Source organism: Nesoenas mayeri, assembly GCF_963082525.1.
Source record: "Nesoenas mayeri genome assembly, chromosome: 1".
NCBI classification, from domain to species: Eukaryota; Metazoa; Chordata; class Aves; order Columbiformes; family Columbidae; genus Nesoenas; species Nesoenas mayeri.
The window spans coordinates 13538923-13557530 of record NC_137541.1 but is presented as its reverse complement, the minus strand read 5'-3'; the positions used below and the strand labels follow the sequence as shown (position 1 = coordinate 13557530).

Here is an 18608-nt window from a genome sequence, read left to right as displayed (position 1 = left end):
AGTAATAATCATATTAGAACATCTTTTATTGGACAAATACTTTTATTTACAAGAGCATCTGTGATAGTTTTAAAATTAAAAAAAAAATGGAACAAGTTTATTTCAGGTCTCCAGCCTGGTTTAGGTGAAGTCTCCAGCTTGATTGATTTCTTATTTGGTGTTCTAGTTTGGAGATCAAGTTTGTGGCAAAACTGTAATAATCCAGTAATTGGTACCAATCTCAGTGTTGAAAACCACATAGTATAGCTTAGTCTCTTCGTACATAGAAGATATTATATCCAAGTTCGATCATACCCCCAATAAGCAAGGCCCACAAGGGGATAAATACATAGGCCAGCTTCATTGTTGTAAACCGTTGCAGTTTAGCACAGAGGGCAAGGCAGAAAGCCAATTTAAGTAGCATTGCAATGAGATACCAGGTTTTTTTCTTGATGTTTTGGGAGCCATTGCGAGGGTCGAAGCCAGACTTGCAACGTCCAGCCATTTTTACAATCAACATAACTAGAAGAATAGTATCAAATATCCAGACTGGAATAAAAATGAGGAACCAGTTCCATGGTGCTTTCTCATCCAACTTTAGCACCAGCATGATGAGGAAGAGTAACGTAAAGAGCCATGTCAGTAGTACTCTCTGCGCCAGGGACATTCTCATTTAAACAGCTTTCAGAGGAAGTCTTTCACTGTCAGCAACAACCTAACAAAACAAAAGAGGAGGGGGAAGCCATCAAAAGATGCCACTACACAACCATTAGGTATATTCCTAAAAGGAGGCTCATTTCTTGTTCTTGCTTTCCCACCCCTCCTAACCTCACCTACACACCTAGTGTTTCTCTGGTAACCACCACTCTCAGCGAAGCACTCTTCTGGCCCTGTCCACCGTTCCATTTAAGAGCCTTAAGTCAGATATGTAACCTACCTTAATGTAAATTTGTTCAGTGAAACAAATGATGCTTTCATCCTGAACTAGCTCCTTTAGGGATTTTTGTGTGCTAAGAATATGTTTAGATCCATTTTCCTCCAGCACTGAGGTGCTCATAATTAGCACTTGAAAATAAACCTAACAATTCTCTCTATATAATGAATAATCATAGTAAAACATAAACCAACTAACAAGCACAAGTAACCAACCATCTGAAAGATCCTGCAGCTGAAATGACCCAGGCTGAAGCTGAGTCAGGCAGCACTGCCGCTTGCTGTCAAGCGGCAAACTCCTAGAAGTTACAGATAATGTTGGCATTTTGGCAAGTATGCAGACAGGAACACTACTGAGGTTTATTGGCTTGCTAGTGTATTTATATTTCTATGTAGTCATGGCAAAAGAAAAACAAGGAGGCTATCTGGCACTACAGACATGAAACGTAGTGTTGGTATTCCTAACTGAAAGGCTTTCACTACTGCATCTGCCAAAAGCCTTTCACTGCAAGCGTAAAGAGCAGAGGTGAGAACAACTATGATCTTAAGACTTCACGCTACAAATACATGGATCATCTATATCAGTGAAATGGTGCTGAAATAGGTTTAACTATTTAAAAAAAAATTGCCAATTCCCTTTGGAACACTGATATTCTTTCATTCGAAAGAAGAAACTGAGCTTTGATTTGTTCCAGATTACAAAAATCCTTAAATAACTGAAAGTGAGACAATGTGCTCTGAAGCATCTAACCCTCTCTGTCAGAAACCGTGAGCTGCTTCTCCCTTCTCCTCGGTGCTCACAAGCTACTGCTGCTTCCCAGGTTCTTACTGATCCTCACAAGATCACCCCATTAAGCCTATTAAACTCACTGAACAAGCAGAAATCTATTAGTACCTTTTTATTTTTAACTGGGTTCATTTTTTTTGCCAGATTATCAAGTTGAACCAGCTTTGTACTCAGATTAGCATTGGAACCAGAAGGGAAGTAAAAGCTGCTGGCTTAACTGGTTAGGAGATGACATTAAAGCTAAGGGATAACTATTTTGTACACCACTAAAATTATCCTACAATTTCAATCTGGGTCTTCAGACAGTTCAGCAGACCTACTTTTTTGTTCAGTCTGGGCTTGAAGGTTCAATGGATTTGACCTGGTGGATAGTAGTGGGATTTCTCTCAAGGAAAGATCCAGTTTAGCCTAAAATAACCTAAATTGGAGTTATTGTCAGTGCATCTCTTCCCTTGTGTTAGGGCTGACCCAGAGCAGGCCAGTTCCTTGAGCAGAACCAGCAAAAGAAAAAAGGTTAAAATAGGATTTTCGTAGTTTGCTTCTTGCTGTCTCAGTTCTGCTCAGATCCAAGGGTCTGGTGACAGCCAGCTACCAGCCAGGTGGAACAGAGACCCCCTCCTTAGGGAAGGGGTGAAGGTGAGTAGGGACACTAATGCAAGAGTTAATTGCTAAGCAGACAAATCACTGGAGGAGGTTTAGACAGCATTGCTCTTTTCTTGTTACAGAAACACACCTAAAGCACCTGGCAGGTGCAGAAGATTACGGAACAATTACTGTGACCTGCCTGAAGTATTTCCAGTATTTTGACAATATTCCCAATATTTTCAAGTGCCAGACTGCAGCTGAAGTGAAACAGGTAGTGATCTGAAACAAAGTTTGGACATTCCTTTAATGAGAAACTTTTTGATAACTAGTTGTAGAAATCAATGCTACAGATACTACAAGAAGGAGACTCTCCTGTTAGCAAACTGGGGAAAGTGGAAACCAAAGAAACAGAATGGAAACTTGGGTCTGAAAGGAAAAAAGGAATTCAACACTGTGATAAAGTATCCGGTTATCAGATACTTAAAGAAGGTGCTATCAACTGTCTCTGAAAGAAACAGAAAGCTATTAAAGATACAGTAGGTGAGGCTACTGAATTTGAAGGTTGATCACTCGATGAAAAGATTCGCAGCTTTCCTAAGCATTCAGAACCACTTTATAACAATTTTCTAAAAAGCACAGGCAGAAGACTCAGCATGGGACATTATACTGCCTTTCTTTGACCTAACTGAAGAGATGTAACCACAAGATTGGACAGGAATGCAAGACTCCATTCAACATTAGCAGCTATTTTTGACAAATACTCAAGAAAATCCACATGTCCTACAGTCCAAGTAAAGGAAGCTTTGAAATTCTGAAGACTAAGAGCTGGGGATACAGCCGACATAAGGATGAAGGCTTTCATTACATGGAGCACTTGGTCATCTCTGTTAGGAAAGACAGGAGATTCTCAGCAGGTTCTTAGCTACAGGCCAGCTATCACAAGGTGCTTAATGCCGGAGAAAGGATGCAAATATGGTACAAGTCTAAACTAGCTCTTCTGTGAAAACACTGAAGAAATGTCAGAGCATAAAAATAAAAAAAAGCTCTGGACTCCTTGTAGGACTCACATAATTAATAGTAAGTGAAACATTTCATTAATGAGAAACACCATTACTGACCTTGGCGAGATGATCTGCATAATTAGAATGCTATGATAGCTAATTATATCCTATTTAGAAGGAAAAAAAAGAGGAGGGAAACTTACACATAACATTCAACTCAATATTAATGATAACATAGATCTATAGATTTAAATTTAAACCTTAACCATTACCTAATAAAGGTCAAAAAGTGATATTATACTGAAAACAAATGAAATAGAACTCTAAGTTGATTAAGCAATATTTTAAAGACAGTTTCAGTAGGTACAAGTAATTTAACACCTAGAGAGAAATATTCTGGTAGCCCCATTTTAAAGCCACACTAAACTAGTCTGATAGGAATACAGGTCAGGTATTCACAAGTTGTCCTTGCAGTTGGTTCCTTCTTAGTTCTGGTAGTCTGGGTAGATTAGAAAGCGTAAACAAAACTACAACATCCCCTTAACTGGAGAGAAACTGTAATTTTAAGAGCCTTTGTAACTCCCGGGTGCTGAATTTGACTGAAAAAGAAAAAAATCTATAATTCAGAACCTATTCCGAGAAAAAGGATGAGGAAACCGGCGAACCAGCCAAGGGTTTCAAGCCCAGCCGGGCCCGCGGCAGCGCTGGAACCGCCCGCGGTGCCTCGAGCACCGACCGCTGTCCCCGGCCGGGCCCGCCCACAGCCCGCTGGCCCGGGCGGCGGCTCGGGGAGCCCGGGCCGAATCCCGCGGGGCTGCGGCTCCGGCAACTCCCGGACCGGCAGGGCCGACCCCGGAGCCCCTCGGGCGGGGGAACCGCCCGTCTCTCCCGCCCCCGCTCGCTAACGGAGGTGCGGACCGGCTGACCCCCCCGTCCCACGGCACCGCTGCTCCAGCCCTCCCCACCGGCTGCCGCCCCCCAGCCGCAGCGGGGCCCTGCCCGCCTGCAGGAGGACGGGCCCAACGCGGGACCCTGAGGTGGAAGCCCTCGCCCTCCCTCCTGTGCCACCTACCACACGGGCCCGGGCCGCCCTGCGCCGCTGCCGCCCTCACACAGACCCGCCGCCGCCACCCTGGCAGGGTCCCGGCGCATCCCCGTCCCGCCCGGCTACCCGAGGCCGGACGCGCAGCTGAGGGGCGGCCAGGCTCTCCCGGCCCGTTCCGCCACAGGAAACCCACCGCCTCCCTCTGTCCCCGCCCCGGGCCTGGCTATTGGGCAGCGGGGACGCACGTGCTACTGCGCTCCGCTGTCACTGGGCAGCGATGAGGTCGCTCAAGTTAAATCCCGCCTTCCCCTCAGCTACTCGGTCGTGGCGACGCCCATCAAGGTCCGCCCGCCCCTCACAGCCGGCGGCAGTTCAGCCTTGAGCCCACCTCCTTCCATTCTCTTTGCCGTCCATTCGTGCAGAAGGCTGTCTGTCACACCGGCCCCGCCTACACTCTTCGGAGATGTGCGTCAATAACCGCCCCACCTCCCTCCCGCTCTCATTGGGCAGCGCCACCGCCAGTCATATCTGGGGGCAGGGGAGGGGGGCGGGGTTAGTTGCCGACCCGCTCCTGGCCCCGCCCCCGGCTCGGCGGCGCGCGCGGTCTCGGGTGGCGCGCTGTTGCTGCCGCCGCTGCCTCCCGGGCGCGCGCGCCTCCTCATCCTCCTTCCCCCGCCGCCCCGGCTGCCGCCTCGCGCGCGCGCCGCCGCCTCCCCGCCGTCTCGCGCTCCCCTCGCTGCTGTTGTCTGCGGCGCGCGCTGGCCCGCTCCGCGCGGCACTGGCGGCCGGTAAGGGTGGGACCCCCGGTCAGCGGGGATGGAGGGTGGGGGGCTGGCGGGGAGGCGTCCCCACCCCAGCGGGAAGGGGGGAAGCGGGGCGGCAAGTTCCCCACGCGGCGGGGGAAGGGGCCGGCTCGGCGGGGGCGGGGGGAGGCGGCCGGAGCGGCTTCGGCTGAGGAGCCGGGGCGAGGCGGGGGTGCCCGCTCGGTGAGGGGCGAGAGGCGGGGGGGGCGCTCGGCCGTGCGGGGCGGTTGGCGCATCCCCATTTGCCGCGGCTCCCCTCACCCGTGGCCGGGCGGCGAGAGCGGCTCCGCTGCCGGCCCGCCGGGGGCCTCCCGCCCGGGGCAGCCTGGCCGAGGGGCGGGCGGGAGGCCCGTGGTCTCTCAGGCGGGGCTGCGCGGGTGTCCGCGCCCCCCGGGCCCGTCCCGCCGGGCGGGGGGTCCGAGCGCGGCTGCTGAGGGGCCCTTCCCGCCGCGCCGCGGGCCGCTCCACCGGCGTGGGGGCTGCGCCGTCCTGGGGAGCCCTCGGCCATCGGGCTCGTTGGCCTCCGGTAGCTGGGCTCGGTGCGGGTGGTAGACGGTCAGTTACGCGTTAAAGCCTTGAGCCTCTGACCGTTTCCGTTCGCGTTACTCCTGCTGGCTAAGTCTGACTTGAGCTGTTAACACACCTTTTCCTTGGTAAGTTGCTGTAATGCACCGTGAGCTGCTTTGGTGCCTGTGCCAGGTGATGGGACTTTTTTTCTCCTTTTCTTTAAAGGTCCTAAATTTCAGCATCTTTACCTTCATTTCTGACCTCATCTACTTTTGTGTTCTCGTATTTTATACTCTCTACTCTTCCTTTGGTGCTTGCTTTCTATTCCTTACCGCTTTTCTCCTCTTTTCACCCTAACCCAATGACAACCTGTCTACACCTTGTACGCTGTCCTTGGCTCTCAATTTGGGAAACTAAATGTCAGGCTACTTCCTGTGAGTTAAAATTTCTTTTGACAAATCTGTTTTCCTGGTAAGTGCTGTATTTGCTGTTTTTTCTGTCAGAAGCCAGGCGACCAGTGGGGAAAAATGATCATGCAGTAGTAGAACTGTCCAGGTGTCATCTTCTTTACTTTTGTTTTCACACATACTCCCTGGGTACATGTGACTTGAGTGTATCAGATTCACTGGCAGTTTTAGTCCATGTTCTCATGCTCTGTGCTTGGTGTTTTGTCTCTTACTGCTTTTACATGTTATTGGTCACTTGAAAGATAATGCTGCTCAGTCTTGCATTTTGTTCCAAATTTGCCAATGTCTTAACCATCTGTCATATAATTAACTGGAAAAAGTAATTAATTGGAAAACCTGACTTGTTGAAAGTACTTTAATTAACGCTCTGAAATTCTTTGTGATGAAAGATTCCTACAGAAAATACAGCTGGTTTTACGATTTTGACACATGAGTTCTCTAAGAGTAATGAGATTAAATATAGTGTGTCATCAGTAATTTGCCCACTTCTATCTTCCTGTTGATGCTGTTAAATAGATGGTGCTATCTGTTTTGTCAGGGAGAAGTGCATCACTTGAAATAGCCTCTTAATCCTAGGAAGTGAGTCCTAGTATCTTCAGCTGCATGTAGGGTAGTCACTAAGCGTCAGGATATATTTCTGTTCTATACATTAGCACTTGGCATGAGATGTTTTTGTTTTCCTGGAGTTAGAGGCTAAAAGCATTCTGTGAGTAAATCTCTGAGTTATAAATAGCTGTATGTATTTGGCTATTTCTGTAGCTCTGAAGGTTTTGGTGATCACCTTTGATTTGCTTCTTTATTTGTGACTCTCTGGAAAGGATAATCCTTTTCTCAGAAGTCTTATTTTTGTTTCAGTAAGGTGTTTATGAGCTGATGTATGTACGCACACCATACTTCTGTCAGTTTTGACTTTTTTTCTTTTTTTTTCCTTTCCCCAGAGCTCTACTTTACAGTATGTACAAACAGTTTTCATTTCTGAAGGTGAAGGTTGAGAGCAATACTTGGAACTGGTGTGCTTAAGATCCTGATCCCCATTTGAAGTGGAATGTTTGCGCTGTTGAGTTTTCTGTTGCTATGTTTTGCTGCCAGTGTATGTTTTTATTCTGGATATAAATATTATAAAGGATAAAACATGAGCCTGAGTCATCTGAAAAAGAATTTGGAAACCTAGTTGATTTAGTTCAGTGTTTGTAGTAGAATTTTTTTCCTCTTGTACGGTGTGGGATGTGACAAACAAATAAATGGTTGGTAATTGCTGGGAACTCCATGGAGCATTTCAAGTGTTCTGGTGGTACTGGATATCTCCCAAAGCAGAGTTAGTTCGGCTCGGCTCAGAAAGTTGCTCCCAGCTGTATCCATAGCTGCTGAATGTTGGTGTGAGTTTTGCGCAAACTCAGAATCCTGTAGGTTTTGAAACAGGGACACAGGGTAGTGGTGTTGTGTTGGAAGGGAGGCATAGGTGCGTTAAAAAGCCTTTGGTCAGCTTTGCTTGAGGCGGTTAACCAGGCAGCCGAGGGTGGAGCGGCTCTTGGAGGTGAATAATGCTGTTCCTGTCGCAGCTGGCAGGGGTCACTGGAAAGCAGTGGACATTATTTTTTTCCTCAGTTCTCCAAAGTTACGTATACTGGATTCCCAGGTTTTTTCTAAATATAATATTTTCTACTTGTTTATGGTTGAAATTTTGTTAAAGAAATAAAAACATCATTTATTTTACTTTTCTCAGGACCACTGTGAGTGAGAGTGATGACAGTCAGAGGGTTTATTTTTGTCTGTAAGGAAGTTCTTTTCATAATAAACAGCATGCTCTATGGATTCATCACCGACCAGTTTGTGTGAATTTTTAGCTAGGATTACGAAGGGCAGAAAGCTTGCACAATTACTTTCTTTGTCCGTCTTCTCCTGTTTGAGAACTTCTTTAGTCAGTCAGATGGCGAAACCAAATTTAATGGCAGCTGAAAGACATTAAATACCTACACAGTAACAGATTTTTATAAAACTTTTGGCAGCTAGTGACTCAATATTTCCATCTGAAGAAAGGCAGTTATAACTGAGTCACTTTCCTCAGATCAACTGCTGGCCAGTCTCTGTGCTGAGTTCTGAGCCATTGTGGTGCCCACTGCTGCTGGCCCAGCCAAGCAGTTGGGGCAGCTGATCATGTAGGTGTGGGGCAGGAAAAAATTGTTGAGTGAGGTGGAGAAGGACAATAGGGAGCCACAGGACACTGGTAAATGCAGGCAAACTTAATTGCTTCTGCTCACGGAACAAGGCAGGTCTGTTTTTATTGTGATTTTGTTGTTGGTTTTCCGTGTGGGCTTTTTTTTTTGTTTTGGTTTAGTTTTTTTGTTTTGTTTTATGAAACAAAACAGAAATCTTTTAGGATACCTCTACCAGAGGTAGTGCTTGTTCTGACCATTCAAGGACTTTAAGATATGTACTTTACATACTACTTTGAGATATGTAGTGACATGAAAAGCAAAAGACTTCAAAAGCTTTAAATACCATGTGTTCTCCCTGGAGTTTATTGTGCTATTATTCATGAAAGTCCTTGCTGGTCACAGAGGAAGCAGTTAACTACTTGAAGAAATTATATTCAAATTTTTAAGGAGAATACAAAGAGATTAATAAATTGCCTATAGGCAAAAATAAGAGTTAATAGTAGTTAGGGATATAATGTATTACTGTGTAATGTTTGGGCATGCTCTACGTGTAATCATAGAATAATTTAGGTCAAAAGGTTCACTGGAAGCCATCTTTCTGGTCCAACCCCATCTCAAAGCGGGATCAGCTTCAAAGTTAGAGCAAACACGTGCATATATGGAGACCCATTATGTCACCAAGAAATGTGGAAATATGGCTTATATTTGTGGGGATTTTTTTCTGTTGAGGGCAGGATATCAGAGAGTTCACAGAGTTATTCTCTTGGTTCTTAATTTACATGTGTAAAGAGGATTTTTTTCCAAATTCACTTCTGCTGGGAATACTCTTTAAGCGAGACATGTAGTGTTCAGTATTTAATTCTTTGTTCATTTGAGGTGGTCTTGGTAGACTCACTCCAGAGAGACTAGATGGCTTTCTGGAATGACTCCAAGCATTGGATTGAACTCCTGTTTGCAAATACATTTGTGGTTGTTCTTAAAAATTAAAATACAATTGCAAAGTGGGAGAAGAAATTAAAGCAGTGTAGCATCAAATGTGAAGTCATGCAAGCCATGCATTTTGGAAGCTGGCCAGCGCCAGATGCTTTTGGGGGTTAGGTGGTTGGCAGATGCCAGCGTGGCGGCTAAACACTCTTCGTGTTCAGCTGTCTTAAGGGACAGTTTGTTCTTAGCTTGCTGTGTTGCTTGTACCCTTTGTTGGTATTAGCTACTGGCCATTGGGAGTTCGGGCTAGGCAGAGTATTTTTGTGGCCAAATCAGCCCAGTGATGTCTCTGGATGTTTTCTTGCATCCTGGGTCACAAAGCTTGAGATTCCCTCAGCTGTGGGTTTTATTTTTTTTTTTTTCTTCTTATTGTGTGTTTAAATAGCTGCTTTCTTTTTGACTCTGAGTAAAATCTTGGCTTCAGTGACTTCCTGTGGTACTGAGTTTAACAGTCTATTTATGTGTTGTGATATAGTATTTCACTGTTAAAAGCTTGGCTTTGCTGTGCTTTAAGCTCAATTAATGAATGAAGTTCCCTTTATTGTTGGAAGCTGTTGTTTTCTTGACTATATTTTCTTTGTATTTCTTGAAGTCTCATTTAATTTATAATTCCTTATTTTTCTGTTCGGACTTGCCTGTCCCAACAGGAGATTCTTTCGAGCAGTTGATAATTTATAGCCTTTCTCAAAACACCTCCCCCTCTCTCAGTATTTTAATATTCTTCTTCAAATAAAATCCATGCATTTCAGGTTAGATCACACAACTGATTTACAGAGCTGTATTGTGGTGTTTTCCTTCTTCTTCTTCTTCTCTTCAGGTGTCTCTGTGTTCTTCTGACTGTAGTATATTGAATAGAAGAGCTCCCTGAACCGCCAAATTCGCTTTCTGGATTTGAGATACCTGATTTTAAAGTCTTGTGTGGTGTACATAGTTCATGCCCCTCCTCCCTGCCTTATAGATAATAATTCGCATTCTTGATACTGAATTCTGGTTATGTTGCTTGTTGTTAAAGTTGATCCAGTTCATTGCCAAAGTTGATCCATACTCTTAAGCTTTGCTAATGTTAGATTAATTGTCATGTGGAAGCGTTACTACTTCAGGTTTTCTTCTCTGATGTATAAAATATAAATATAGTGAGTACTGCTGAACCTATTTACAGAAGCTTGAAGTTTGGAATAATAGGGCAGGGCTCAGTTCACACCATGTAAGGACTTAATTTAGGCAATGCTTTGTAAAAACTTTAGGCTACAGGTCTAAACAGGGCAAGGAGGAGAGGGGAAATTGTCTTAATTAGTCCAGATTAACTCTGTTAATGGTACTTCAGAAAGTCTGCAGGTAGAGATCCGGAGTGTTCAAGTTGGCTTCAGTCAGAGATGCCTTACTATAGGCAGTGCTTCAGTGCTCACCTTATTCCATGGTCCATAGATCTGCAGAGCTAATTCGGATGAAAACTGCTCATTTAATTAGTAATGGCAGTCAATTCCTTGGAGATGTCTCCTGTGCGATGGATGGGCTCTGATGCTGGTAAAAGAGATGGAAGCTGGTGACTGAGAAAGAGTGTGGTCTGTGGTAATACTGGTTTAGAGTGGTTAAAACAGTTGCGAAGCCTTACCAGGCCACCCTGACCTTCTCCATCACTCTGTGTGGGCCTTACACATCTTTAGTGAGTGATTTCTTCTGCTGAAAGTTCCCTCTTAAGAGAGAACCATCAGGAATGTGAAGCATCTCTATTTGTAAGCTGGCATTAGCTGTCAGCACCCGATGAAGCAGTGGTGTGATGAGCGTCGATGCTCATCTTTCTCATAAAAGACTAATGATTAGCGTACTTAGAAAATTGGAAGCTGTGATTTCTGGCTGCTGTGATCCTGAATGGCTTTAATGTGAAACCTCTGGAAGAAGCTTGCTGCCAGGGCATGTGTATATTGAATGAGATCCCAGATGTCTGCATCTGTCACTGCAGAGTGGTCAGGTATGTGGCAGCTAGAGGAACATAAAAAAAGCAGACTAGCAAGATTCAGTCTGAGTTTAGTTTTGGGATCAGGATGCTTCTATGTGAAGTAGAATGGGGTTTTGTGTACGCTTCTCCTTGGACTGACACTAAATGGTAAAGCTATCAGGCCGGCAGTGTGTGATCCACCTGAGCAGGCAATAAATAGGCTGTTTTACTCAGAGTGGATGTTGCTATTAATTTTTATTATCCAGTTAGCCTATTGTAGTGGAGAATGGTGAACTGAAAATTTTGTTCAGTTTTCTGGCTATTTGATCCATGGCAATGTTTGCTTTTCACAAACAGCAGTCTATTTAGAAGTCTTTGACATCTTTCCAAAGGCTCTTAGAAAGTCCACATATGTTTTATCACTTGCTCTTGTTTATCAGTTAGTTTGACATGTTCAGAAATGCTGATAGACTAAGACATGATCTTCCTTTGCAGAACCTGCTGATTAGACCCTATCAGATAGTCTTTCAGGTATAATGTTGTTCTATTTTTAATGATAGTTTTGAAGATCTTGCCAAATACACATGTAAGGCTTGTTACTCTGCAATTCCTTTTCTGGATCACTCCAGAGACTTTTTAAAAAATATAGGCTCAGCATTCTCTACTATGTTTCTATAGAACAGTGTCTGTTACAAGAGACTGCAGCTTTTTCTGACAGCTCAGCCACTTCATGCCTCAGCTGCTTCAAGAACTTGCTGGATAACTATTTGTAGAACATGATGCAAACTTGGTTATTTAGGAGTGGTTTTCAGCTTCCTGACTGTACTCATCGAGAAGCCACAACTCTGCTGTGCATTGCCTGGTGACAGATAAACACGTCTTCCTAAATACCAAGTCAGTATTTTCACTGGGCAAGATTTATTGTTGCAGGAAATTGCTGTTGTGTTTAGAATCATAAGGAGGAGAAAAGGAGCATAGCATTTTATTTCAAGGTGGCCACTGTATATTTTTTTGACGGTTTGTTGAGAAGAGTGTATATATAAATGAAAAAATTATATTTATAGAAATTCTATTCCTTAAAGAAGTTGTTATGGAGTATACGTGCAGTATTTCTGGGATTTCTCATTATATGTTTGTAAATATGTTTAATGGGATATGTATTTATGTGTGTAGTATTCAGCATAAAGACCAGCAATTAAAAAGAACAGAACTTGAGGTTGACCATATACTGTGTTTTATTTGTCTTTTTTAAGATGCAGCATTTTCGGAAATGTCTTGGCTTGTAGATCTAGTGTGCTAGCAGCAATTACTGCATTTGTATTGATGGGAATCGATGTCTCTTAGATAAGATGCAAAATTAACTTGATTACAGTCCACTTTAAGGCCTTGAAATTTTTTCACTTCCTTAAACAGTATAATGTATTTAAATATTTGGAGCCTTTTGCTAGTTAGTAACCAATGCAGCAGACTCAGGAGTAAATTGTGACAGGTGTAGAATCCTGGAATTCTCAGTACAGAGTTCTTCCCCCCTGTTTTTACAAGTAAGGTAACTAGGAAACTGTGTGATATCACTTCAAATGGAGCCATGAACAGAAAACAGTTACGGAACAAAATTAGGAAATTTGCACAGACCTTAAAGCTGAGGGCACAGAATCCAGAAATGGCTACAGCAGTTGCAACAACTGCACCCAATGTTCTTTTCCCAGAGCTTGAAATAAATCTCAGAAATCCTGATACTCAACATTTTGTTACTATTTCAGACAGTTGTGTAATTGACTGGCAAAACAAGTATTCCTTGAGGACAGTCATTTTTTCTGTGATACTTCCTTGCTAGTTTGTCCTTCAGATATTTGTGTTTTTACTGTGGAAGTGAAGATGGTTAAGTGGAGTCTGCTTCCTATCAGAACTTGAAAACTGATTCTTGCTGCATGCTCAATGCTACAGCTGCAGCTGTGGGAGCTTCCTGCTTGGAATGGTAAGGGATAAATGGCATGAGCTTATAAGGAAGATTGTGTATGCAGTGGCAGAAATGGGATCAGATACGGTGGTTTGTGTGCAAAATACAGAGGCCTGAGAAAGTATCTGTTTTTCAGTAATTGGCATCTTAACTGGAGGCACGAGTAGGTATGGACATGCCGCCAGATGTCTGTGTGTGTCATGATACATCCCGTTTGGTATGTCTGCGTATATAAGAACAGGGCTTGATACACAGCAGCCAGCATAAGGTCTGATTCATACTTTATTGTTGGTATTGTTGGCCTGATAATCTCCTTAAACAAACATCAAAACTCCTCGAACAGGTACCTAGGGATGTTCAATGTTTTTTTTCCACCAGTTGTTTGGGGGTGGTTGTTTTCTAGTGTTGTTGTGGGGTGTTTTTGTGGTTTTTTGTTTTTTGTTTTTTTTTTTTTTTTTTGTGTGTGTGTGTGTGTGTTCTTCTTTTTTTTTTGAGATGGCATGAAGAACAGGGTTTGAAAATTCATTCTCTTTCATGAGCAGTGTCTTAGGAATGGTGATATCCAAATTTAGCAGAGTTGTCGGTGTTCTTTGGGGAAAGCAAGTGTGATAATTCCTTTATATTTACATAGTATCATGCTGTTCTTTGGGAAAGCAAGAATGTTAATTCCTCTTTATTTACAAACTATCATGGCCTTGGATTGCAAAGCAACAATCTGGGAGGGCCTTGGCTGGCTGGGCAGCAAGAGTACTTTTCATGCTGGCTACTGGACGTGTTCCTCAGGTTATCAGTGTCTGATATTTTAATTTTATTTTCTTTTTTGGCTTTCCTTTGGCCGCTTCAGATATTCTTAAGGCTAGCTGAAACAAACGTGATAAAACTTTCACTGAAAGGTGTGAACCTGGGAGTGACAAGTTTCTCATTTGCTTGTATACAATTTGCAATTCTGAAATGCTGCTTTGAGAACAGCAATGCATAGATAAAGTACTTGAACAGAACACTGAGTGCATTGTATAGTGTTTGATGTTCCTTTTTAAAATGAAGTGTAAGTGGTTTATTTGTAATGCACGTAGAAAGAGTGTGTCTTTTGAAACACTGGTTCAAGGGTTTGATCCTGTTCTCGGTGGCAGTGGCAGAGCTCCCGTGGATTTGAGCACAGGAAGGATGACTCTAAGTTTAGTGCTGTATCTGCATTGCGTTCATACGTATGTTGGTTTGTTTCGTCATGGCAGAAACAGCTTTTCAGGCAACAGCGGATGCCTAATATGACTAAGATGTTTATTGAGCTCATTTAAAGTTAGCTTAAAATATCAAATAATGTCAACAATTTGATGATAATGTTAATTTCTATTTTGATGTTGAACCTGGAAAGTGAAGGGGTTTTTTTTCCTCATTCAAGTTATTTTCTAGCTGTATATGAGCAGGTATAATGTTTTACTTTGAAGTGAGTTTGTGTGTGACAAATGTTGCTACAAAATTAGGAGTTCAGGCCATAGGTTTTCCTATTTTGATTCATTGTCTCTTCTTACTCTTCCTACCAGGAAATATTAGTGAAGTTATGCCTGTGATTGTGAAACTATAATATGGAGGATCTAACTTAATGGTAAAACAGTTCCTTTGTAGAAAGCAGTTGAAACCAAGTTCTGATAGTCCCATGGCTTTATGCAGTAACATTTTTAAAACTTCCTTTAATTTGCTGCTAAGGGAAATTAAGCTTCTGGAGGTAATAAAAATCGATGGTGTTTTGAAAAACATTTGAGCCAAATGCCATAGCTCTGCAATTTTACTTCTAATGATGTCTAGTGAACATACCAAGTTCGTCATTCCGTGATCATAATGAGCTGAGAAGGACATTCAAGCCTTGACTCAGCAGCTGGGTGCTATCCTGACCATTCAGGTTAGGATTGTTACAAAGGAAAGGAGGTTCCTTGAAATATTTAGTGATTCACAGTGTTTAGGGGCAAGGAAAGCAACTACTGGCCTATGCTTCCTTGTTTGTGTTGTGTTTTTAATGGTGTCCTTTTGCTAGCTGACACTGCTTAGACCTGTATATTCTTCTAAAAAATGTCTTTTTTTTTCCTTTTGTCACTATGAGGAGCACAATTTTGTTTTGAACTTCTGTCAGAGTTCAGAATAGATTTTATTTTCTGTAGTCTGTCATTTAGAAATGTATGCGTTTGTGTCTGACTTGGGTCACCAAATCATTGTGGATATGAATAAAATTTTAAAATATAGTTACTTTGAATTTATTAAAATCTATGTTGTAGTGTCTAATCTTGTCTTATACAATAAGTGCTGCATTGCTTGAGTGAGCATTTAACTACCTGAAGACATCTAAGTATAGATTTCTGTGGCTTTTGTGGAACTGCTCATTTGCTTTTGAGGTGTAGTGTGTACTTACTTAAAATGGAATGTGATTATGCTCTGAAATAGAAAAGAAATAGCTAAGAAACCCTGTTTCTAGATAGGGATCATTAAAACCAGGTAGTAATCTAGTTTTAGTTTTAAAGAAGTACTGCAGTTTTGATTAAAAACAAATGTTGCTTGTTATTCTTAGTATTAACTGTGAGTTTGATGGAAATGTGATGAACAGCTATGTTGATCACAACAACCCTGTGACATTCAAGCTTTTATATTTGGATGTTCTGTCTAATCTCTGAAGTTGGGAGTGTTTCTTTTATTGCTCTTAAGTCTTCAACTAGTTAAGATTAAGTTAATCTTGCTGTAGTTACTCTGCACAGGACCTCATACAACTGAGTGCAAAAGTCGGTCCCTGTCCCAGATGTTGGTATTTGAGAGAGAACATGAAACAAATGGCTGGATCTGGAGAGGAAGGGAGGAGAAAAAGGCAGAGCAAGAGGCCATGCTCTGTGGTGCTTGTGGGTGTGCATCAGCACTTTCGATTTGTTCACTTTACCCATTTGGTGCTGATGTGCCTTAGAGCCCAGCTTGTACAGTCTGACTTCAGGATCAACATCTGTACAAATTGTCAGTTGAATAACATATTAACTTATAATGAATATGCAGAGTTCTGAAATTGCTGTGATGCTTAGTCTCCTCTCTAGGTGTTCAGTGAGCTGTGGGCAGATTTAGAGTCAGATCCAGGGCTGCAGCTTTAGTGCTTTGAATTGCTACCATCCATTTCTCATCAGATAAGTTACCTTCAGGCCAAGACTATTGAACTCATTATACTGTCTCAAAAAAAAAAATTAAATTGACCAAAAAAACAAACCACAGACAGATCCCAGACCCTGTAAGCAGGAACACTATCTGGAAATAACTAAATGAACCTTTTTACCTTTCAGTTTTGTACTGTCTCAGAAATTGTTGTATACCTTTTGAAGAAAGCGTATGATATTTCCTTGTAGAGGTGTTTTTACTTAGCACACCAAACTCTGTTAAAGTCTTTTGAGACATGCGTCCCACTATTCTGTCATATTTGCTTTTGTAAGCATCATCTTTGCATTTGTGTATGCAAATGTGTATGCAAATTTGCTTTAAACACCACCAAAATAGACTCTGTGAAGGATTTAATGTAGAGGGTTTCTTAAAAATATTAAAACCGAGGGTAATTTAAATATCAGGTATGTTGATAGAAATAAAATAAATTAATAGTAAAAGTACTTCATTATAATTGGTTTATAGTTTTATGATGTGATTGTTTCTTGAGGCAAAGGGTTTTTGAGTAAATTGGAGAACTACTGCAAAAAAGGTGCAGCCTTTAAAATGACTTGTCCAATTTTAGCCATATTTGATACAGCTGAAAGTCCTGGATTCACAACTTAGTGTTCATTTCCTGAAAAATCATTGTCCTCAGAGGGAGAGAGAGTTCAAGTTAATGTAACTGTTGAGGGAAAGGTTTCTGTGCAGGCTGAATGTTTCGTTCTTTACTGCCGATAATGAGTTTTTCCAACCCTTTCCTCATCCTGTAATTATGGTGGTAGGAAGCAGAGTATGTTGTATATAATAGGGGATGTTGATTTAAGAGAAATGCAAAGGAATTAAAGATCCTCCAAGATGAGGTTGGTGTTTCCGTGAGCAGTGGGGCTGCTCTTGCTGTGACTGTGCTATGTAGGTCACGTTATATGTGGAGACTATGTATGGCTAAGGGTTTTATGTGGCTTTGAGTCTGTAGTCCGGTGTAGCAAATGATTTTAAGTTCACTTAAACAAGTTTTCAAACAAGAGAACATCCTATTTTAAGCTTTGTATGGGTGAGAAAGAAGGGTATCTGGTTTATGGAATATGCCAAGTTACATCAAAGTCTCCGTTGGGCTCCATGCTTTATGCGATAGAAATATTTTTTTATTTACTGTGCCAATGAATTCTTAATATCTGGTACTTGCTCTTAGAAAAACTGCTACTATTATCAGAAACCAATGGATCAGAAACAATTACACATGTTGACACAGTCATGGCTGCCAGCTTTAACTGACTTGATGTGACTTACACAATATTATCAACAGTGGAAAAATTGCACTGTTTGTTTACTCAGTTGTACCAAAAGTCAGTGTCCTGATATTTCTGAAATATGTTAATGACTGTTGAAGCTCTCTCAGAGACATTTCTTTCTATTGTGTTGTAATTTTGTCTGAACATGTGTAGAGGTTATTTGAGTTAGAAATCTTAAATATAGCTCCTTTTGGGTATATGATGTCTGTTTTTTGAAAAAGCTTTGTGAAACATTAAAATGTATGGCATTATGTTTCTTAGAAATTCTTGAGATCCAGTGTAAAATGTTTGTACTGTTGAAGGTTTGTACTATAGTCTATATGATACATATCTAAACTTGCTAAATATGGTGTCTTTAAAGGAATGAACTGTGTAAAATACAAGTACATCCATACATGAGTCATGGAAGGCAATAAATAGGTGTCAGTGCAGAACTGAGTCTTTTGAAGGGTCATCTTCTCTTTCTGAGGAATGCCTTGGAAGATGGTAGTGTTGATAGGGCAGTTTTAAAGGGACTATTTGTGATTTTTGTACAAACAGCTGTTATGATCAGGTCGTCCAGTATCTGCTTTTTTTTTAAAAAAAGTGAATTTTTTTGTGATCAACAATGTATAATAAAGTGTTACAAGTTCTTGTAGTGTTTATGCATTTTATAAAGACACTTCTAATTTAATGTATTGCACAATTTCAGTTTCCATCCCATTTTTTTGGAAAGTGTATTGTTCTTTGTCTTTCTTATCTGTGCAAATGCTGTAAACAAATGTCTTTCCCTTTGTTTTAAAATACAAGGATCACCTTTAATCTTTCACTATAAAAATTGCCTACAGATGAATAATTTTTATTTTCTTCCAATGAAGAAATAGAAGGTGCAATATTGTTGATATTGACAGTGTTATGATAAGTGTGATGTTTTTATCAGAAATCATAAAGCCATAGAATAGTTTAGGCTGGAAGGGGCCTTCAAAGCTCATCTAGTCCAACCCCCTGCAATGAACAGGGACATCTTCAACTAGATCA

The 18608-nt window shown here is 41.8% G+C and overlaps 1 protein-coding gene across 2 annotated transcripts; it reads right to left on the bottom strand.

The window, feature by feature from the left end:
• TMEM60 (transmembrane protein 60) lies at window positions 1-4772 on the bottom strand. Of its 2 annotated transcripts, none has more exons than XM_080355369.1 (2): window positions 4719-4772; window positions 1-694 (listed from the first exon to the last, which is right to left on the bottom strand). In XM_080355369.1, exon 2 carries the CDS (start codon window positions 650-652, stop codon window positions 248-250), a length of 405 nt encoding a protein of 134 aa, XP_080211495.1. In that variant the 5' UTR covers window positions 653-694; window positions 4719-4772; the 3' UTR covers window positions 1-247. The 2 variants fall into 2 exon arrangements, with proteins under 2 accessions (XP_080211495.1, XP_080211494.1); XM_080355368.1 differs by lacking the exon at window positions 4719-4772 and adding an exon at window positions 4358-4649.
• Between the last annotated feature and the right edge of the window lie 13836 nt (window positions 4773-18608).